General features: G+C 31.4%; 1 protein-coding gene across 1 annotated transcript in view; it reads right to left on the bottom strand.

Moving 5' to 3' along the window:
• The window catches only part of LOC125066747 (D-beta-hydroxybutyrate dehydrogenase, mitochondrial), a 38,430-nt gene extending 23,363 nt beyond the window's left edge, over positions 1 to 15,067 (bottom strand). The window contains exons 1-3 of the mRNA XM_047674994.1: positions 14,969 to 15,067; positions 5,272 to 5,400; positions 3,000 to 3,179 (exon numbers count right to left, since the gene is read on the bottom strand). Of these exons, the coding sequence (XP_047530950.1) occupies positions 3,000 to 3,179; positions 5,272 to 5,388 (297 nt within the window). The 5' untranslated portion in view covers positions 5,389 to 5,400; positions 14,969 to 15,067. The remainder of the gene's footprint in view (positions 1 to 2,999; positions 3,180 to 5,271; positions 5,401 to 14,968) is intronic.
• Positions 15,068 to 18,766: the final 3,699 nt, after the last annotated feature.

Genomic DNA, 18,766 nt, shown 5'->3' with positions numbered 1-18,766 from the left:
AATATTGTGTGTCATTTTACTTCTTTTCGTCAGTCTACAAGTCAGTCATTAATTATATTTCAAATAAATTGTGAACATGTTTATTGGTTGGTCATGTTTAGTGAATGGATAAATAATATATAAGATTTTTTTTTATCATGATCAAAAATAATAGGAACACCAAGCTAGTACAAAATATAATATAAAAACGGTTTTGTAACCATAACGATAACAACATAATTATAGTAACGCGTCTGTTCTACCATTACAAATAATAAATATTTGAATGTATTAACACTACTTTAGATAATGACTATGATACGCAAATGCGCTATAGAGTTCGTGACATAATATCGTAACAAGTAAATTAACAACCTCTAAATATTCCATTGCTTGGCAGAGGGGCCTCTATACCTCTTGAGTGGAAGGTTTGCAGTTCACTCTGCAATCCTACTCATATGCCTGTTCGTGAATACAAGAGTAGCAGAGTCATCTGACATATGGGTATAGTTCCTAACGATGTTAACTTCACAGTCGAACACGAGATCCTTTATAAATACAAATAAGCACATAGAAATATAGAGGTGCTTCCGCAGATTTAATTGCATAATCTTTATGTAAGATTCACATCCAGCTGATGGACCATATAAGACAAGAACATTGTAAAGTATTAGCGCGTAAATGTGTTATTACAAAGACTCTATCTCTTGTGAAGGCTTGAAAGTTATTTTATACAAAGGTATTATGATTCTACCCTTCATTGCCAAGCACAAAACGAAATACATTTTTTAAATATTTATTAGGTACATAGACTAGCAGGTGGATAACCTGATGGTAAGTGGTTACCATCAACCACAGACGTTGGCTTTGTAAGAAATAATAACCTTTCCTTATATCACTATTGCGCCATGAATACAAAATGTACAATAGAATATATTATGGGTATAGAATATAGGATTCCTATCCAAACGGTCTTACACAAAGCTCTTATAAGATAAACTTAGTAGTGCTTGCCCGTATTTGATCCCGTGATCTTCCCTTAAGACCCACGTGCATTATGCACTGGGCCATCTCTGCTCTATGTGACATAATTCGAACAGCATAATAGTGTGTTGCATGTCGCCCACTACAACCCCACTATGGCCACGCTCCAAATGTTTCAAAGCAGCATAATTTCAAATTGCTTTAAAAATACCGAGAGGTTGCGTTCCATAAATTATACAAAGGAAATTTTATGAGTTATCCTAACATATTGTATATAAATACTTGCTTTTTTAATTTTTATATTATTTGTAAATCGTGATCAAGTTTTTCAGAAAATGCACGTCTTAGGTTATGAAAACTTTTATTATGCATATTTTAGATATTCAAATTCTTGTTGTTTATAATGTTAGTTTTAGTGGCAGATTCCCTTTGAAGTCGCTCTCTTAAGCATTAAATCGTAAAAAATATAATTTACATTTAATGCTAAGCTCCATATAAACAATGCGTGGGGTTGATTTTTATACTTTTTTAAATATTATTGTTTACAAAAGATGGACCCTGCACATACTATACACACTAAATCCACCAACTCATCCATATGAGTTGGTTGATTTAATACGATTTAGTTCAACTTGTGTGTATTAGGTTACAATGTAAATATTTTACACATGACAAATGACTCAACTAAATATAATATAGAGCAAATTAAAAAATAACATACGGTTCTTGATCTTATAACAGTGAACTAGCTAATTTTAATATTAAATAGCAAATCTGGTTCTTTGTTAAACAATAAACCCGTTGAAGCAGTTCATTCGTTTAATTTGAGGTAATGTTCAAATTAAAATTAATTACTTAAAGTATTTAATAAAGATTCCAGGCAGTCTGATGATAGTAGTCCGTTACCAGAACGTTATTATACTATTAAACGTTGCGTTTTTCACTTATTTGCAAAACTGTTTTAAACAGAATAAGCGTTTTTTACGCATACTAGATCTTCTGTGATGTATTTATCAATGAAAAACTGTATTTATAACTACTAGTGGCGCTAAATACTATTTAATAAAAACTCCATAATATTATAATATATTGGATTAGTTTTAGCTTTCCTTTTCTTCAAGTTTAGACAATTTAGACAATTAAAAAATTCTGTACTGTTTTTGGATTTTAAAATTTACCTGTACTTAAAATATATTGTTTCGGACATATTGTGTTCCTTCGAATAGCAACTCATACGAAAATAATTTACTTTTAACGGCGTTCGAAGTTTGATTAAAGTTTTAACATAATTATGAAATTTATTTATATTTTCTTTCAAAGTCTGATAGAGAAATGAATTAATTTTTATATCAAGCGAAATCTCTTTTACTTAAAAATGAAACTCTGTGTGGGTGGATACGATTGCGTTTGTGGGCGAATCGGGGGCACTTTTTATCCGCTCCAGAGGGGATGGCCAAGAATAAGTGTTTCTCTGTTAAAGAATGTTTGTTTGTCGTTCCAAATATACTTTCTATTACTTTTGTTTTTACTGTTTTTATTACCGACGTAGAATTAGATTAGAATTTTATTTATATAAGTAAACCAAGTACCAAAGTGTAGTTTTTTTCATATAACACATAATTCAACTTAATTTGCTTAAGACCGAATAATAAGTTGGAAGTACTTTCGGCTTAGACTTTTTTATGATAGTAATAGTTTCACAGCTACCTACTTATGAGACCATTATTATTTCTTTCAGGATTATGGATAGCGAGCCGCTGCACCCTAGACATGGTCAGTTACTGCTCTTCTACGTGTTTGCTGGCCATGGCTGTAATTTTGGTTAACATTAAGGTTGTGGAAAGCGTGTTTATTGTATTTCCCTGATTTTTAATTAATATCTAATTTATTATAATTATAAATTATTATCACACACTTTCTTCGATTAGTACGCGAGTTAAGTCTTTTCTTTATTTGTTTCCACTTTCGAGTATATTATAGAAAAACTAAATCGTAATTTACTGTCTATTGTGACAAAACTGAAAACAAATATTTACCTGAAGGTTGTGGTAGAACCAGAGTGAGCCGGTAACGGAGATAGCGAACCACAGGAACAAAGTGAACACAGAAATCTGGCTCACGTGCAGCGCGTTCAGCAAAGCAGAGAGGACGACGGCCAGCGCGTGACACAGCACTATCGGCAAGGCACAACGATCGATAATGTCCCATGGCACCTCCTAAGAAAGTAAAGTATATCTTCTATATATAAAATCAAATATGTTATAAATAATTTATCACCTACAATTCAATAGACGTCAGCGACAGAAAACTTTTTTCCATCCAGTAGCGTTTTGATTTGACATTAAATATAGAACGTAACACTTCAATATGGCTTCATTCAAAGTAAAGAAACAGACAGTAAATATACCTACAGCTGGGCAAAGGCCTTTTGAGAAGTAGGGTCAAGGCGTATTGTAATGCGGGTTAGCTAAATTAAAATAAAAAAAATGATTTATTTGTAACAATCAAGTATATAAAAAACCAAAACCTAAAAATAAACACGAATAAGAACATGCGTTTGTATAAAAAATAAAAGATTCTTTTGTTACAATTCGTCAATAGATTGAACGAGTTCCGAACAAATAAAATCTCGCCTTTATGGTCGATAACAAACAGTATTTGGTGAACGTTTTGAATGACAGGTTTTTATGAACCGATAACCACAATTGAAAAACAATTGAATTTTTTTTACTACAAAAGACTGTTGATCAGTGTCAAACACTAATATTAATATATTAATAATAGGAACTACGAAATCAATGCAAAAAATATAATATTGAAGTAAGATCAATCGTAAACGCTTTAACGGCCAATCAATATTTGCTCGTAAACTAAACGGCCCAAGCCATTTCTGTAGGAAACAAAATAAATATAACCAGATGTTTTAAAGTTCCATAAATATACTAGCCAAAAGTAAGTATTCTTAGTATCGAGTGAAAATATACGATGAGTTAGTTAGCTGTTCGCTCAACGTGTTACGTCAGAGTTTGCATAAATAGATAAAGAATGCTGATGAAGCGACGAAGGAAACAAGAAATGGCACTTTAGATCATCTTCCCTGTTGCATAGCGCGTTTTGCTATTGTAAGCATCTTTAGCATTAAATTGTGCTTTTTTATATTCATAACAACTTTCTTTGAAAACTCGAATTATCTGAAAATATCACATTTGGCTCTCTTTTTTGGTTTATTCTCGGAAGTTTCATAGGTATTTATATTAAAAAAATTTTATTCATTTTAATATACAGTGATCTATTTTAAATGTCAGCTATTAATAGAATGTACTGAAAATTGTTTTTTTTTTTTAAACATTATAAAGATATTTTAAATAAAATTATTCCAGTGATAGATTTATGCATACATTTTTAAAGACATAAGGCTAAATTTAATAAAAGAATAACAAAACTTAAGCCTAGTAGCTCAGTTCCACTTCAAACACCGGGTTTTTGTGCGTTTAAATTTCATCTCTTGCTCAGCGGTAAAGGAAATCATTGTAATGATTGTAGAGGTATATGTCGAATGAAAATCTGCCATCAGTATCCATCAAACTCCACAGAAGAAGAGCAGACCAGCAATACATACCCTGTGTTTTTTAATGCTAACGAAGAGTACACTATTACGCATGAAAAAAAAACAGAATCAGGATCCATATTAATAATATTTTTTTGTAAGATATACTAGGCCAAAATAACATTCTCAAGCGTATGCACGTAGCAACGGCAGACACTTTTTCCAAAACCATTAAATAATTTTTGTCGCCCTCTCCACAATTATCAGCTACTAGTTCATTTTAGCGATCGTGTCGTTTTAACTCAAACAATATGAATAATTATTGAAAGTTGTGTGAATAATAAATATGAATCTTGTATACAATATTTTTCAAATCTTTGGGACACCTATACGAAACTATTTTGCGGTGGAATTGGAAATACAATGAAAGAGAAAAAGAAGAGTCATCGTCACCAGCAATTTGTTTTGTAGGCTTATTTTTGCAAGACATCAGAAAATGGATGACGGTTTATTAATATTTTTGATGTATGTTGCATGAGTCCTCAATTTTGTCGCCATTCAAATATGCCTGTATGAGCTCAAGTCTAGAAAGGCTGTCTGATGACTACGCCAATGTTACCTAACATGCACATCATAAAGCTGGTGTTCAAAAGCTGAGCTACAAAATTCTATAAAAAAATATTTTACATAAATAATAAACGTTTGATATATTCGTTACTTATATTACCTTAAAGCGTATAAGGAAGAATAAAAATAAGTACTTGTGACGCTGCGGGAGATTGGGAGTTCTTGATAAGCGAACCTCTTCGCGCCGATGGCCGTCGGTGCATGGAGGGCGCGGTGATAGAGGCGCGGCGAGTGACGTCGCCCGCGGCCATTATTTTTCAATTCTGCAAAAACAGGAAACTATTATAATTGTTCTTCACTTTAGTATAAAAATGGGGCTTAGGAGAAACCTTGTACACAATTGTATTCTAGATGTGTGGACTTTGGTAAGGCTGTTTGGACTTTTTATAGTATTTAAACAATTGAACAAAAAAGTGTAAATATGTAGTGACAGATCCCAATACTAACGCACAAATATATATCTGCATTTATATACTCCTAATTTTCATAATGGCAACAATTTTAAATCAATCAAATTTGGCGCAAGTTTTTATTCATTTTGATTCGCCGACACAAGTCTGTAATTCGTCTTATCGATCTTATTGACCATTTGTATTCTGTTTATAATTTATATGCAGCGTTTAAAAAAATTGTAAATATAATTTATTTCTAATTAGAAATCAGCTTAACATAAGTGAAATTGTTGCATAATAATCCTACTTGAACAACGTGTTAAAGTGCCACTAATTGGGTCTGTAATATACCAATTCTGAAGCAAAATAGATAGTTATCCTGACTATTTACTATTATATTTTATTAATATTTAAGTAGTTGATTTTAATGTCTATCGCAACATATATTCCATTCGATCGAAGTCCAGTAACATATTTGCGTTTTAAATAGTCTACATTGCTGTCGAGTCTAATTCTTTACTATTTAGAAATAATTGTTTTATGTGCATAAAAGACACATAAGAATTATTATTATTATCGTATTAAAATGATGTCTTAATGACCGATATCGGCTTTTGCCCAATTCTTAAATGAATCTACCACGCACGAGATATATTATGTAATTGGACAAAAGTGTGTGCTGGACTAACTGAGATCCACTCTCTTTTCCGTCGACCGCGGATTCTTTTAGCGCAGCTACAACCGTTTACCGTACTTTCCCAGTACTAGAAATGTAAACTACTAGGACTGCAAACTACTAGGAGTGTAAAATAACTAATAAATAATCTGTTTCGAGATTTTAACGCTTTAACGGAACTATCTCAAAATGTCTGTAGTTCCAATTTTTTCGTTCGCAATTTATTAAAACTAGATATTATGTTTTAAAAAATTGATCATATTCGAATGAGAACATTAAACAAAAATATAAATGTAATTGCTCTGTTATTCTAGCTTTAACGATTTCGAGTTTAAAACACATTATTTAAATATTTTTTTAACTTATATATTTAAAAGATTATATTAATGACACTAATACATGGACACCGATGAGAGTATTTATAACAATATAAATAAAACTATCATCATTCGAAAGCTACTAAAAAATAAGAAAAATAAACAAACGATACTACTGTGAACAAATGAATACCGAAGATTTTGACTGAAATATCTAGTTTTTATTTTCATAAAGTTTTTTTTTTATCTATCATGTAAAATAAAATGTTTGTCAGTCGTGTTGAATGATTGAGTGGCAGAAAGCTATTGAACTATCTTGATTGACGTTCCTGTTCCGAAGAAAAATACGCGATTTCAATAAACAAAATTTATAAATAAAATACTACTAATAAAGACTTGGCACGTTGATATCATATAAAGGTCAGTGTATTGAAGAATGTGGTAATAAAGTTTATTATTAGATCTTTATTAGATTTATAGCGAACTGCTTTCGTAATACAAGTGTTCGAATGCAAATAATGGGCATCAGACTCAAATAAATGTAAATTAGTATCAGATAAGGAACAATTTGTATTGAGTCATTCCAAAAAGGGCTTAACTAGTGATGGTTTTTTTTTCTTATGTCACTCCTAATCTATAAGCATAAATTAAGCAAGCAATTAGGCCACTTTATGGTTGATAGTAATACATTGGCACTGCTTGAAATGTCAACAACTATTTACAACGTCTATGCCTGTCACTAAACTGGCTCATCTGTCCTTCAAATTAGTGAGTGATTGGCTACTATGGGGTTTGCACTAAGCTATACTTCATTTATTTACTTGGTGGTAGGAATTTGTGCAAGAGGTAGGTACAACCAACTATTTTACCGATCAACAGCAATACTTTGTACTCAAGTTTGAAGTCTTAGTTGCCAAGCTTGGTGGTAAATTCGCGATGTAAAGAATATATAATATAGCTTACAACACTAATGTCTGTGGGCGATGGTGACCACTTACTCCAAGTAGCCCATAGACCGTTCTACCGAACTAGGCTGTAAAAAAATGAAACCTTATTAGAGAAGCTTGTTAGTAATACAAATATATATAAATAAAGAAACCATCATTTTATATAAAATATATTATTGAACAACAAGGTCGGAACAAAAGGCGGACTGAATGCCTTAGGCATTATCTACCAACCTTTAAGCTAAGCAGTAACTCATGAAGGCTAACCTCCCTCAATAAAAAAACATAATAGTTATAATGATGATAATGTTAAATAAATATATAATCATAATAAAATACATCCAAACTCGCCTACAATTTGTACACGTGTTAACCGTGCTATCCTGTAATAACTCACTTCTTGCTTAGTAGACGTTTTTTAATCTATGGGCGGTTTTTAACAGATTCCACATCTTGAACAAAGAATTAGATATGTGGAGAATTTGTAGCGTGGTATGAAATAAATATCAGATATCAACGAATTGGATTTTTTTAGGATTTTATAAATTTTAGTAAGACACAACTAATACTATTTAAATAACTAATATGTCCATTTAAAGTCGATATATATGTAATATTTTATAACAGTCGACATTTGAACTTTAAAAATTCAATCTAAGGAACTGATATTATACATAAAAGGATGTTTAAAGAAACGCGTAAAGAAAATTGCGTTGGGCGTGCGGGTACGATGTATTCCCGCTGGGTCTTCGTTTCCGCTCGGTACGATGGGGCACTTGGCCCGTGATTGAAAAAAAATTCTTTAAATGTATCTTAATTGCAAAATCAAATTTGATGTGAATGACACCGTACTCGGATGCTCAAATTTTTAAATATCTTATATATAAGACAGTTGTATGTATATATTATGTACGGATGTTAGGAATTCACGTGGGTGTTTATATCGTATCTTATATCTCGAGGATAAATCCGGCGCATAATAAACGCTTAATTAAATTTCCAGTAAGTCGATATAACAGTTTAACATGATTTATTATCTTCAGTACAACAAACTCAGTATGTAATCTAGGAAATTGATTTTAACCTAAGCTTAATTGTCATATCGATTTAAATTTTTGCATATATAATATTTGGATTATAAAAAAATATTTGCCGCAGATGGTTGTTGGTAATCTGCACTGAATAGTGAAACGTGTTTTTTTTGTTTAATTAATCTTTAAGGTATATTATTATATTTCATAACAAAACGGCATTAGAATTAGATTTGTGATTATCTTGGGCGTCTGAAATAGAGATGATTTTTTTAATACGAAATTAATTTGCTACCTACGTCACTAAAATGGATTAACACGTGAGGTAATTGATAAATATTTTTAGTTTCAATATTGAGACCGAGCTATCTTTACTGTGACAATCCTATTTAAGAGATGAAATATAACGTTTTATCTTAAAAAAATATTATTAAGCTTATAATAAATATAGTTTATTAATGTATGATTTGTTCATGTTTTTAAAATAAGTCATAAGTTAATTGTATTTCTGCCTGTATGAAATTCAACTTCAAATGTACTCGTATTCCATTATTTTTACATTTTATCTCAGAATAATAATTCCTGTTAGTGTTCCACGAAAATTAGTAAACTAACTAGTAAGAGCTTTTCGCAAAACTGCTCTAGGACATCACTCAGTATCTCGTCTATTCAAAATGTTCTCTTCAATTAATTTCCGCAAGATAATATAATCAAAACATTTACCCTTTGATTCCATTAATTTCTTTTTTCTCTTTACTTACATACTGTGTTTTATTTTTTATTATCTAATTAATTAATTTCAGTAAAATAATTAGTAATCTTAATTATAAGTAAGTTTTCCTTTCGTTTTGCATGAGGTCCTCACCTTAATAGGTAATTCATCTATTTCTACGTAATAAAAATGTATTACTGTCTACTTGGTATAATAACCCCTGGTAAATCTAAATAAATAAAAAGTAAGAGTTACTGAATTGCTAGTTATTACAATAGGTATCTAATAAATTGATATTTATTTAATAATATATTAATTTGTTTATATTAGTGACTTTGCATAGTCACAGTGTGCGTAACTGGAGCGAGTTAGATTGACGAAGTGGCCGCCTGTGGCTTCATAAATAGAAAGTGCACCCGATGTAAATGTCGCGGATCGTTTTTGACTGCTCACTACAGCGGATACAGGTTTATTTTTACACAGTCAACGCCCAAGCGACCTAAAACATTCCCTCGCCAGATTAATATAATTTTTGATAGATATCCCGTGGGCGTTGTCTTTCTCGCAAGAAAAATCAAACAAGACGGATATTTTCTTTGGAATTAATATCTATTGAACTCCCACATTAAGGGTGACTCTTTGATTAATGCTTTTACATACATATATCTTGATATGCACTTTTAAATTGCACATTATTTTGTCTGTATATTAGCGCAAATGCTATATTTTTTAATAAACAAACATTTACTAAACCTTTATCTATAAATGTTGTTTAATGTCTGTTTAGTTAAACAACCTTGTCTTGTTCTTTCGAATATCAAATCAAAGATGACAGAAAAAGATAAATCTGTGTTTTTTTGGGCGCTTTTCTTTGAGGAACACTTGGTTTCTGGTCTCTCCCTAAGGTTGTTTTAGAGATGTTTTTTTAATTCCCGCTCTGACTTTTCTTATTAAAGACCTATAGCTATCACTCTCTTGTTCTTCAAGATAATGGAGTCCATTATTATTTGCTAACTCCTGTGGTACCTGCAGGAGTACCAGCTCATTTGCGACAAGATGGTTTCCGTCCGTATCGCACAGCGGGTGATCTTCTAATCATAGACAGGCGGAAGCAATTATGTCCAAGGGAACATCCACCCTTGGACATAATTGCACTTATTTACAGTCAGTTTTGACATAGCGAAGGCTTTGATTTTGAAAGGCTTCTTTGAAACTTCTTTCTTAAAGGTTTTCCAGGAAATCATACAACTAGATCATTAGCTTTTTAGCAGTTCCGATCTACCAAATCATTAAGGTCGTTGTCGATAGTTCGCAGTCATAGTCTTACTTAAAGTTCGTCAAACTTGGTGTTCCATGAGGCTGAGTATTATCATTTACCCTGTTTTGGAGTATAAACAGAGGCAATGACATGTTGCAAATCGACAACATTCACTGCTACACGATATAAATGACAGCACAGCACATCATATATACATCTTATGCATCGGTTGGCTTATGTTGATCAGATTCACGTCGTTGAGAACAAGATTGTGTCTGAAATCCAATTTTTATAAATCAAAACTCAGACTGAAGCCCCCTAAACTCAGTCCAATTGCGGAGAACATTTACAGAACACTCCCAGTCTGCCAACGTTGGGAATTAAGATGTTTTGTCATGAGGGATTATACCTGTAGTTACACTGGCTCACCCACTTTTCAAACAAGAAATCAATACTAAGTATTGCGGTTTGGGAGTAGAACTTACAATACTAGGATCTGTAAATGAGTCGAAAACGACCATTTATTAATACCTACCATATCAACGTTTTCAAAAATTAAAGGAAATATGCCGCTCCTTACACTTATTATGATTTCTAGATTATAGCAAGTAATATTTAACTTACATTAGATGTTATTTTAATCATTTTTGATTTCAATTAAGTTATTGAATTTAAAGTGGTGGGCCTGATTATGATGTTGCTACATTGGGAAAGTTGACACAATTAAAGCGTTGAGTCTATTATGCCAAATCTTTAATTTAATTAAAACAGTATATTATTTTGTTATGTTTTTAGTATGAAATAAGCTCTTAAACGCGCTTTGAATTTTCCTCGAAATACAAGTTTGAAAAAAGAACTTTGTTAAAAAAAAAAACAAATTAAAGTTCTGGTTTTGCAGCTTTTGTCAATTGTTTTAATTATGTTTTTCATAATTGTTCTTTTTTCTTTGTTATGTTTCAGTTGAATGTATTCCAGTAGAAAGGGCTTTTTGTATTTATTTTTGTTGTAGTCGTCGACACGTTCTATGGAAAGATTGTTTCTATAGAACGTGTCTTGTTTGACTTCAAATCCGAACAATGTCCTGTTTTCAAAACAAGAAGTTAAATAAAGAAAAAAGGATAATATACGTATTAAAAAAGAAAACGTTTGTTACTTAAGAAAAAAAAAACAATTCATTTCAATTGCTTGTTGCAAATTGTAAAAAAAAAAACAATTTAAATACAGTTAAAATTCAACGGTCGAGTTTAATTGTTTATTGTTTTATGTAAACAAACCCTTATTTGAATTCCAAATAATACCTAAAACCAAAAGGATCAAAATACATGTATGTTATATATGTAATATGAGTGATATAATCTTGGATAAGTGCCTGACAAAATTGCCTGGAAGAGATTTTTCTTTGACTAATAACAGCCTTTTTAACCACTTGTCCTTGTATTCTTTGTGATTTATGTTTATTCCCATATTTTGCATGTATAATTAATCTATTTATATGTGACTGCTTGTTCTTAATAAATGAAAACGAATCATTGTGCGTTATTATTTTATGCGTTTATAAACAAGAAGACGAAAAAAGAAATAAGTTTTTTCATCGTATATTTATTAGTATAGACGTTTTATATTGAACCTTATTCTGCATGTGTAAAGGTAGGACATCCGTCCATGTATCATTTTATTGAATATAAAAAGTTAACGTAATGTCCAAATATTAATGAATAGCTGCAACGCCAAAAATGACGATAACGATGTACGACATATTTAAACTAAAATTAATCCAATTTAATCTCGATTCATGTTTTGCACGCCTCAAATACGAACGCGTTGAGTGTGCTTAACAGACGCTTCTCATGGCTATCGAATATTTTACCGATTTTTAATCACCTCCGCCATTTTGAATGAAATATAAAATTCAATTAAAATAAATCGGAACTAATGACCTAATTCTAAAAAAAAAACTGGTAAGGAAAGCTACATTATCCCTGAGTGCTATAGGGTAATTATATCATATCATTTTCTTTATTATTAAATTGAACGAAAGGACGGGTCGGTGGTGCAGAAATAAAGGAATTGCGTAAACGCAGTTACATAATACGAGAAACTGAAATTAAAAAGTGTATAGAATAAACAGAAAATAAAATTGTAGATTTATTTATTTACTTGGTGGTAGGGCTATGTGCGAATTCGTCTAGGTAGCCATTCATTACTATTCTATGACCGAGAATAGAACTCAGTATTATTATCTCTACAGGCACAAGGGACATAACATCTATGCTCCCAGGATTGTTGGAGCATTTGTGATGGTTAATATTTCTTACTGTACCAGTGTCAACTTAGCATCAGGTGGCCCGTCTACTAAATATATATATATACATTTATCAAGGCTGAACGCCAAAAATACTACTGAATTGATAAAAAATATTCAACTGCATAAAAATGAAAAAACTATAATTTTTAAAGGGCATTACAAAACTAATGATTTTTAGACTATAGCACACCTCTTGAATGAAACAATCGCCTTTAGGCTATTTCAAATACAAAATAAAAACAATGTTATCGTAATGAAACCAATAATTGTTAATTTTTTGATAAAAATAATCCCACTGAGTTCTTTTCACCGATTCTTCTCACGTCCGAGGTGTTTATTTCTGAACCAGTAATAGATTTTTGAATATCAATAAGCTAGTGCTTCTATAATTAGTAACGACTTAAAATTTTATTACTTTCACGTATTAATTAAAATAAAGACTGCGGTTATAAAATCTGTAGCCATTAACTGTTTGAATTTTTTAACCATTAACACATTATTAGTACAAAAATAAGTTTACAAACTATTAATATTTTTCTCTGATAACGCAGTCATCTCACGGAAACAACTAAATTGATTGTAATGTATGTTCGCATTTAGAATAGTCCACATTCAGAATGTTTTTCATTTTATCATATTTACAGAACAATATTAGATTTCTCATGGAATTATTTAAAAAAATGTCTATAATTCATCTCGTGCTCGGTGCAAGTAAACATCGTGGAACATCGTTACTACACGTGTATGAAATAATGTCATGTGTGTTTGTTAAATCGGTGTGCAGTAGCGTGGTAAGAACCAAATCCTTCACAAGAAAAATGGCCCAGTAGGGGAATTCAAGGGATATTACATCCTTTACCAAAATCTTTTTTTGCCTTGTCAACGCTTGACTGTCACCATCTTTGTTTGCTTCACGCAAACAAAGATGGTGACAGTCATTATAATATTGTGTATAGCGTATGTAAACACAGAGGCGTAACGAAAAACATAAATCAACGTGTAGCTTTAGTATAAATAGTATATGACGTAAATAATTGTATCTGGGTATATCTTCCGAGATTATATCTTCGTTTTTCAGGAGACGTCATTTCGATAAATGTTCGTGTAATCCAATAATGTATAAAAGCTCTTAAATGACCGCCAACCACTGCTATTACAGCTGCAGACCGGATTATTTATACGCATAGTATGTTTACGCGGGGTCATATTTTATAGCGCAATTCACCTTGTATTATTTTGTTAAGCAAACAAATATACCGCAAATATTCTGCCACAGATATATTGCAAAGATATTTCGAACTAGATTTTGACGTCCATTAGTATAATGGTAATCAACGCATCTCTAAATTCACGTAACGCACTGATCTATTGGCAACCGCATTAAAATAAAACCGTCATTCATTTCATAATCTAATCACAACTATATCTTGGCAGTCCGTGCCAACTGCTAATGTATAATACATAAAATAAATATTTATATTTTCATATTGATTTAAAATATCTCTAAGTTTTTTATCATAAATGATGAACTAGTGGGGAAATATAGATTTACATATATATTTTTAAAATTAACCGTTTTTTTATAGAAGCTAAAAAAATGTTGATGGCTTTTCAATTGTCAATTAGAGATATTGAAACACTTATATTTCAGACACATAATAACTAGAAACAGTCATCGTAGAATAGTTCTTGAAAAAAAAAGTAAATTATCTAAATGGTACTACACAGACTTATAAAAGGTAATCTTATTATTATTTAGAAAACTTTCTTGATATATAATCCATAATAAAAAATGTTGAAAGTTTATTAAGAAAACCTAAAAGTACCCAGAAACATTGTTCAAACTAATTTACGGATTCCCTTTAATGATTACAAGGACGGTCCTTTGAACTCTTGGAATTGAACGAACGAAATACAAACTTGTAACTTATTTCCAATTTATTTCTACATAGTTTCCGTACTTAAAGAAATAGTTACCAGTACCCTGCTGAATAAATCTACGTCTGATGCAATAAGCACTTTTAAATTTATTTCACAAAATAAATACAAAATCACTGTCACATTTAAATATATACTTATTTTAACTGCTGTCACTAGCGATTTCATTAAATTCAATTATATTAAAAAATATCTTTGAATATAATTTACAATTAGGACTATAAACTGTAACTTGTAATCACGAAATTAACGTACTTTTTCCGCGTTGAAAATTGGTCGTGCCTTTTTCACTAGTCCGATCTTCATCGACTCCGACGTCGCACGGCGGCCGCGGGATGCCACTGTACTTGCTGAATCGCCCGAATCGCCGTTTCGCCGGTCGACGCGTTAAATTTAAACACATATACAATATTATTTATTACATACTACATTTTCGGATGGATTGTATAAATCCGAATCTAAACCTGTCGGGTTACCATCAGACGAACGTTTTGGCACGGCATTGTCCTTGGAATTAATTCAAGGTCACTCTGTTTTATTTTTACTTTACGTACTATCGTTAAACTTACGTAAAGTGTAAGGACCACTTTTAATGTTTTGTATAATGTAGAGATAATGATTTATTTTTATTTAGGTAGCAACGTTAATGCTTTTAATCTAACCAGAAACAATTGTCCAAGTTTCTATAACATAATCTGTGAAATAAAAAAATAAAAACATTGGCAATGAGTCACTAAATAATAAACAAAAACAACGAACTATATCCATGTCAATGAGAGTTCCATAGACGTCAAAGCAAAATATTTTGACTACATCAAACTTTATTTATTACACTTGAATAAGATCAAAGATGGAATATATTATCCAATTGTTTCTACTAGCCAGTAAGTAAACAAAACTAGAAGCTCAAATAATTAGAGAACTAAAGCATTTAAATGGAATGTTTCGTTTCTGCGTCACGTTAATATATTCGTTACAACTACATAACAGATTATTCAGTCGATCTGGGACCAGAAGCGGGCTCGATGTTCTCTGTTAAGGCTTAATTTTCATTTGCAATTCAAATATAACTTCACTGCGGTAAGCCCGCGATTTATATGTGTGCTCTGCATGCAGCCCACAGGTGGCGAACGACTGCAACACTGATTTCCTACAATATAAACTTTACAAAAAAAAAACCATGCTTGTTTCAAGCGTTATTTACATCTTTGTTGTTTGTTGTTTGTAATTCGTTAGTCTTGTGGCTACCTTTTACGCCTCTAGATAGAGAGACTTTGGGTTTGAATGCGACATCAGGCCAATTAAATTTATTAGTTTTATTTTGGTCAAGCATCATTGTGGTCCTGGTTTTATATGTTGCCAATGTTAAAACTTCAATGCTTTGAAAAGCCCGTGTTATCAGCGATCCGATTAATGTCTCTCCGGTCCTATCAGATTTCCGTTCATTCGAACGACGAGAACAGTACTATGAACTGGATATGTCTACTGTTATATCTCCTATGCAGCTGTACATTGACACCACGGCCGAAAACAATCAAAATATCCTGATCGTTATTAGAATAACTTGCAAATAGCTTATTCGATAATAATATAAAAGTTTATATTAATTTCGAAAAACTGTGAACCTATTTTTAGGTCTCGGATTTTTAATGTACAAATATAGTTTTACAATAATAAAATCGAGAATAAAATTAATAAATTTAAAAATACTAAAAATACATCATTTGTTCCGACATACATGTGAAAATAAACATTATCATGTATTTTTAAAAACTTTCATATCATCCGCAGTTTACGCTGCGGGTAATAAAAATTGTATCTATAAAAATAAAATCATTCTTTTTTTAAAACATGTAAAAATATCTGACTAGAATATAAAAGCTTGTGCGCTTTCGATAGCTTTAAATTGTTTTTCGACCACGAGGTCTCGATATATTCTGATACAGTGTATTTTACGATAAATCTTTCGTTCTATAACGGTTCGTTCGAATAAATGTTATTCGAAACGTTGCTGTATCATACAGGCACGAGAAAAATGTATCTCTTTTGTCCATACACATATTATGTCGTATGAGTTGACGTATGTCGTCTAGTTCATTAAATTCTTCTACGGTTTTTCCAATAATTTAACTCTCGACGTTATTATTAGACATACAGAAAAGAGAAAATTTTATGTCACAAACAAAGAGTTGCACCTTAACCTTTAAAATATATAAGAGACGTCAAACATTCAACTCTGTTCCTGCACCTGACTTTGGAATATAAATAATATACTTATCATGTATTTTTTTGCGTCATTCACGTGAAAATTACTGAACGTATCGATACGAGACTCTTATATTTGATGCCCATATAAATAGTTGCTATAATAAGAAGTTAATTTAAGGGTTATTTTATTTTAAACTGGAGTTGAGAGTGTAATCAATTCTTTGATTCAAGTTTCAATACTTATAGTATTGTAAAAAATATACAAATTCATTCGGTTCTTATTAACTAATATTATAAATGTGAAAGTACTTAACACCTGAGTCCCTGAGACCAAAGCGGGCGCAATCGTGAGTAAAAACTAGTCGGTATATAATTACTAGTTATACATGTATCAATAATTATCAGTTAATAATTGACCCGGAAAGTACGGACTAAATTGAATACGAATTAGATTGCTTAAACTATGAATTTCCCATCTATCGCTTACTGCGTAAATATGGTAGCTATATGTGTCGTGGTATATCGCTGTGAGCGTATAAAAATCTATTTACTTATCAGGTGTTCATTAAACAAATATACATCGGATAAAATTAATTTGAATGAGGTATCATAAATTTGTATTGAGCCTATATGGTCCAACGATTACAAAACACGAATGGTGACTGAAGATTGCAAGCCCATGTGTCGGATGATAATCTACATATTTGTCCAACTATTTTTGTACTAAATAATTATCAAGCTACCTGAAACGAAAGACTTTCACATATAAACACTCTAACAGACGCACGAGCATTCCATTAACACATAATTTCATGCATACTTATTCACACAGAAAATGAGAGATTTTCTGGTATCACCGTATATGTATATAGCACTATGGGCCTCGAAACGTGCAGAATTGTAAACATTTGGACACATTACAACAACGCTAAAGTGGATAGTTATTAAGCAAATGTGCATACGTTAGCATTCGTTGATATTCGTATAGACTATTAAAGCAAGTTCATAAAATTCCAGCATCATTTCACAAGCATAAAGTATTTTTGGGTGGTAAGTATGTCGCGAGTGGCGATCGAAGACCCCGACTGTACGCCGGTCGCCGATTGAACACTTGCCAGGCGCCAAACCACCAAAATAATTTTCACTCCTATTTCAATGCACTTGTAACTTTACTGTGTGATTGAATGTATGTCACGCATAATATATTAATAATAATAAGCTGATTTATAATTACATTCATTAACATAATCAATTAACGTGACGTATTTGATAAAAGAAGTTTAATTCAGTTATTTATATAATTAACATTTATAATATTCGTTTTTTTGTTTTTGTCCTCTGTGCGCTCATAAACCATTCATCCGATTGTGATGAAACTATGGTGAGTTGTTCGAAGTCCCAAAAAGGTTCCTAGCAAAAAAAAAAAATCTCTCTATGTTTGTCCTTACATATAAACGTTCTATACATATACTAATTCTATACCTGCGGAGACAGGACAGGTAGCTACGGTAGTGTACGTTGTATAAATAAAACGAAAAGAATATTTTTCTCCTTGTACATTCCAGCTTACGGTCGTTTTATTAAGGATCTAATGTCGTGCTACTAATAAGCATGTTTTATTATTAGTATATACAAATCTGATTACATAATTTTGTCTAAATAATTTCAATTATCAAACAAATTAAAACGAACCCATACAAACTACACTGAAGTTTATATTTAGAAAGAACCTAAAAGCTATATTGTTGTTGGATTAAGAGTTTAATCCACCGCGCTACTCTATTGTGAATTATCGAATATCGAACATATTATTTTAGTATTTACATTCATATTTTCTGAATATTT

This window comes from Vanessa atalanta, chromosome 10 (genome assembly GCF_905147765.1).
Source record: "Vanessa atalanta chromosome 10, ilVanAtal1.2, whole genome shotgun sequence".
NCBI lineage: Eukaryota > Metazoa > Arthropoda > Insecta > Lepidoptera > Nymphalidae > Vanessa > Vanessa atalanta.
This window is presented reverse-complemented; position numbering and strand designations above follow the sequence as displayed.